This window comes from Pinus tabuliformis, chromosome 7, assembly GCF_031772625.1.
Source record: "Pinus tabuliformis cultivar Carrire ecotype Pingquan chromosome 7, CPIR1, whole genome shotgun sequence".
NCBI lineage: Eukaryota > Viridiplantae > Streptophyta > Pinopsida > Pinales > Pinaceae > Pinus > Pinus tabuliformis.
The window spans coordinates 251,768,497-251,774,086 of NC_142293.1; the positions used below are offsets into that span (position 1 = coordinate 251,768,497).

At 31.6% G+C, this 5,590-nt stretch overlaps 1 protein-coding gene across 1 annotated transcript; it reads right to left on the reverse strand.

The window, feature by feature from the left end:
• Positions 1-2,941: 2,941 nt before the first annotated feature.
• Positions 2,942-4,300, reverse strand: LOC149246794 (geranylgeranyl pyrophosphate synthase 7, chloroplastic-like). Its single transcript, XM_089455755.1, has one exon. It carries the CDS (start codon positions 4,188-4,190, stop codon positions 3,039-3,041), a length of 1,152 nt encoding a protein of 383 aa, XP_089311881.1. The 5' UTR covers positions 4,191-4,300; the 3' UTR covers positions 2,942-3,038.
• Between the last annotated feature and the right edge of the window lie 1,290 nt (positions 4,301-5,590).

Below are 5,590 nucleotides of genomic sequence, written 5' to 3' on the forward strand. Positions count from 1 at the left end.
AAGGACTGACTCCAAGAGTGTCGAGAGAATTGAACCCATTACCTCTCAATAGCAGAGGAGCTTTAACGATGGGGACTCAACCAACTGAGTTAACCCTCAAGGCTACTCCCAAGCCCTTGATGCTTCTAAAGATGACATTTTTCTTCATTTCCTCTCTAGCTCTCCTCCTCTCCTCTTCATTGTCCTCTAATTCAATAGGTTTCATTTTTAATAGAGATACTCAAATTGCCAAGTATCTATATTAATTGTTCATCTTCTCATGTCTTTAGTTATGGACAATTAATTCAAACTTTTCTAATATTTAATTACAATTTTTAAAATGAGAGAAATGTCTCAGTTCTATTTCAAATGACATCTTCCCATTTAAAGGCTTTTGTTCCCTGTAAGGATTAACTCAATTATCTAGTTTCTTCTTAATTACAATTTTGTGCTTGCATTCTCTACTATTGCAAATCAAGGCTATTTGATTGGTTGTGATGGAATCTTAAACAACCCTATCAAGTCATCTATTTGTGGCAATCTATGATTGCATCTAGAGTTGCATTCTACTACAGCTTAGTATGAGGGGGATGTATGATTTCTTATGTGCTCAACGTAGAATTGACACATGTCCTTTAAATTCATATTATTAAAAATAAAAATATTTTAGTATAAAAAATATCAATGTATTAATTTTTTTTATTAAAAAAGGCTAATAATTTATAATATCAAAATAGAAGTATTTTAGTTAACAAATCTAAAAATAGTAGTTTATAATTGATTTTTTTAATAAAAATTAATAAATACAAATAAAAAAATTTGATTAATTTCTTTCTATACTTCAAAAAAGGAATAAAAAAGTTTCCATATATAAATTAAGAATAATATTTTATATTATATTTATCAATAATATTATATATATATATATATATATATATATATATATATATATATATATAGATATAATATTTATATTATATTTACCAGCTAGTATGAGCTTACATCCATTTAAATTTGAATCTATCATGGGCCTAGAGGATCTTATAAACCTTCTTTTTGGAGTGTAGAACTTGAGATAGAAATTTGATACATCTAGGAGCATGATGGATCGAGGTTACATGGATCTAAGTGGATATATCTCCAAATAATGGTACTTCCACTACAAAATGGAAGATCCCAAATAGGAACTACTTTTGGCATTAACTTATTGATGACTTCATTAGTGAAGATGATATTTTCTACCATTTTTATGTGTTTATCATCTTTGAAACATAATATCACATTAAAAAGTCATATATTTGATTTATATATTTAACTATAATTTATAGAAATTTTTAATATTCAAAAATATCAGTTTATGCAATGTAAAGATTTTTCACAATTATATTTATTTTCTACAGTAATATATTTTTTATATTTACTAATGTTAAAAATATAATTTACATATATAATAAATTGTTATTAATCTTATTATTTAATTATAAAAAAAAAAATATTAATCATCAATCAAAATGGGTTTTATTGTCTATTTCAAATAAATTTATACAGTTCTATCCAATACTTAAATTATGGTAAACTAAATAATTAACTATACAATCACATTAAAAATATTAATGTGGTTGACATAGTCAAAGGCTTCATAAATATAACCAAAAAAACTATTGCAACACAAAGAATGCCTTACTAATGCACACATTTACCTAATTAACCATGTATAAAAAGGTTATGGGTCAACTTTAAGTTACGAAAAAAAGGGAATTATAAATTAATGTTATAAATAGTAATGAGGAACTTATTAGAATTGGAATAATCTCAAATCCCTAGGAAATTGGTGGGGTGTGAGTTACGTGCAACATGAATTTTTTAAATTTATTAAAAGTCATTGCAACCTAACAAACTCTTTAATACACTATAGCTGTTGATGGGCATTAAGACTAAGCTAAGAATATTCCCTTGAGAATCAATGTAGACCCTCAATTAAAAAAATCAAAATCAAAAGCAACAAATCCTCATCTACCTTAAGTTGAAATAAGAAAATTTAGACAATTAAGATAAAGTAGGGTAAATAAAACTGTACATAGATATGATTATCATACTGTATGCAAATAGATCCTACATGATCTCGAACAGGCTTTACAACCATACTCATATATATTCTATCTCATTTTTGTATATACTCTGATACATCACCCTGCGTGGTGGATTTTGTATGAACACTACAGCATATGCCAACGGCATCTACTATATGTAATTTTCTTAATATAATGGAAATTACGGATTTTTCCAGTGGAAAAAAAAGATAAAATAAGGTAAACTAATTCTATTAATTAAACAATTAATTAATTAATTAAACAACTAATTAGTTAATTAAATAGCTAAATAAAAGCCACAAAATATAAATTAGTTAAAATTGACACTACTTCTATTCCATACCTAAATTATTATTAATTAATTAATTGAGATAAATTAAAATAAACTAATTTTATTAGTTAAATAGCTAGCCAAAAGCCACAAAAATATAGATTAGTTGGCAATACAATTTATATTACTGTATATTACAATGAAAGTGACCTGACCCACTTGCCAATTCTACCCAAATAACTTCCCAAAAACAAGCAAGCAGCTAACTAGGAATTGAAATGTTTGAATATCTGTATTTTGAAAAAGTTCTAACATTAACATAGATTTATAATTTCTGTAGATTTAGTTTTTGATAAAATGATGAGGATAGATATATATAAAATAAAGTCCGTAGATTTTGGTATCGAAGATGAATCACAGTTGATGATGGGAAATAGGTTCGTAAATATTTTTTTTGGTGTTGAAGATGAATCACAAAAATCTTCTTTTATATCATTTTCGCCAAAAATATTTTGGTAACATTTAAATTATAAATCCCAGAAACCTAAAATCAAAAATATTAATAATAATATAATATTTTGAAACTGAAGAAATCTAAAGCATCCATCCATATTAGAATCATTATAAATATGGCACCATTATTGAAGTTTAGCAGATGCTAAACGGATACATAACACATAGACATTCAAGAACGCTTTTCAGTTCTCTCTGAGTGCAATGTAATCTGCAAGACCCAACAAAGGTGCAGCCTTCGTTGGATCGAAACAAGATAGCTCCTCCTTACCTCTCTTCACCAATTCAACAGTAAACTCCTTTGCTTTCTCCAAACCCATCAGCTTCGGATAAGTGGCCTTATCACTAACCAAATCTTTTCCTGCCGTCTTCCCAATTTCTTCTGACGATTTTGTGACATCGAGTATGTCATCTACAACCTGGAATAGAAGCCCCACGCAACGGGTAAACCTTCGAATTCTCTCGATTTCATCCTCTGAAGCGCCACCGATAATCGCCCCACAGACAGCCGAGCACTCCAATAGCACTGCGGTCTTATGAATATGAATCCACTCCAGAGTGTGAAGGTCAACAGAAGCATCCCGCTCGCTCGCAAGATCTACACTCTGGCCACCCACAATCCCTTGAGAACCGACTGCTCTACCCAATTCAGATACCACCCTCAAAATCCGATCACTACCCACTGTTTTGCTTGTGGACACTGCAATGTGCTCAAAGGCAAATGAAAGAAGTGCATCCCCTGCAACAAGAGCAGTGCCTTCCCCGAAGACCTTATGGTTTGTAGGTTTACCTCTGCGCAAATCATCATTGTCCATGCAAGGCAAGTCATCATGAATCAAAGACATTGTGTGGATCATCTCCATTGCACACGCAGTTGGCATGGCCAGCTCCTCGGTCCCTCCCACAAGCTCACAAGCTGCAATGCACAGAACAGGACGAATCCGTTTTCCTCCGGCAAGAAGAGAATACCTCATGGATTCATATATTTTCTTGGGATGACTCAGTGGGATAGCCTTATCCAGAGCCTCATTCACTGCCAGTGCCTTGGAAAGCATGTACTCCTTGAAATCGAATTCAACAACCTTCTCCGCTTGATCAGCCAGATTACCCAACTGGACATCTGTGTTTGATGGTCTAGCAGATGATACGACCAGATGTCTGTATGACAAAAGACCACGAGCAGCCAGATGGTCGCCAATAGAAGTCCCTGATGAGTTTGAAACTCCATGAAAACGTTTTATGGGAATGGAAACTCTCCTCAGATTACTTTCTTGAGAAGCAATATTCATAAAATACAGGCCATGGCAGCTAGCTGTTGCCATATTACTGTAAGCCATGAGGTGCTATTATAAATTACTGCAACGAAAAACAGAGATTGAAAACAGGTAAGTAGATGCAACAGAAGAATAAATGCACATGAATTCAAATAAGTTTGTACTATTGAAAATTTGAACTTTATTACTGACATGTATGAGGGACAAGAATGATCATATTACTACACGAATATACTCAAAATTTTGCAGTACCTTAGAAGAACAGTGAAGAAGAACTGGGTTGCGTGCTCGTTGGGGAACATGCATGACTTTCCTTTAAAGAGTGTTTGGAGCATAATGCCCATCACAAACGACAAAGGTTACAGATGCCGATTAGAAATGTCTATGCACAAAATTCCCTGGGGAAGAAATTGTTGCCCAACTGGTTTTGGGTTGGTTACTTATAATACAAAATGCTAGGCTATGAACGGCCAAGGGTAGAAGAGCCAATGAGGTGACAGATCGGGATGGAGAGTGGTCTAAGTTATTATAATAAAATTATTTTAAATGATGCTTAGGTATGTGAAGACAGCCATTTTTAGTTAAAGTGAATGTATTCTCTTAATATTTTTTTTGTTGACGTGAATGTATTATTTTTTCATATAAAGAAAAAACAATCTTTTTGATTGGATTGTTTTGTATGATGTGATATGATTAAATGATATATTTAATTATGATTGGATTTTTAGTTTAATAACATATTTTATGTGAGGTTTATTTAGTGAAAATATATTATTTTATATATAAATAATTAGTATAATTATATTAAAAATTAGTTTCTTGCTATTTCTAGTTCAGAAACAATCAAATAGTTCAACTTAAACTTATGATTTGTTGTAGCTTGAATTTATGATCTAATATGTTTTTCTTGTGATATTAAGTGACTTGCAACTGCAGATTTCACCTCATGAACAAAACTATTGATAGGAGTATGTTTTAAAATTGTTGAGAATTTCCTTATGATGAATCTCATGAAAAATTCATGTGCTTATGAGGAACTAAAATCATGGAACTTCCAACACGAGCATATGAGGATGATTGTAGGACAAATAGAACCAGCTTAAATATATCAAAGTGCACAATGGCGCATTAGTGATGATGAATCTACGAAAAGGGTGAGGTTATCAAGTTGGATTGGGTGTAGTAAAAGCACCAAAAACTACAAAGGATCCATTGAAATATGGTTGAGCTAATGAATTGATGCTCATTGAGTTCCTAGGAAAGAAACTGTGTATGAAAAATGTAATTGTAAACTAAGTTGTATTTATAAAGATCATTATGATCTATGGTTGGGTCAAGCATGTTTATATTTGTGTTTAGGAAATAGAACACTAAGGAGGGTGCTCCTCCAAGGGGTTGGGGTTTGTGACAACCCCTTTGGGATAATCCCCTATTATAGCCATTTTGTCTAATTAAAATGGCTA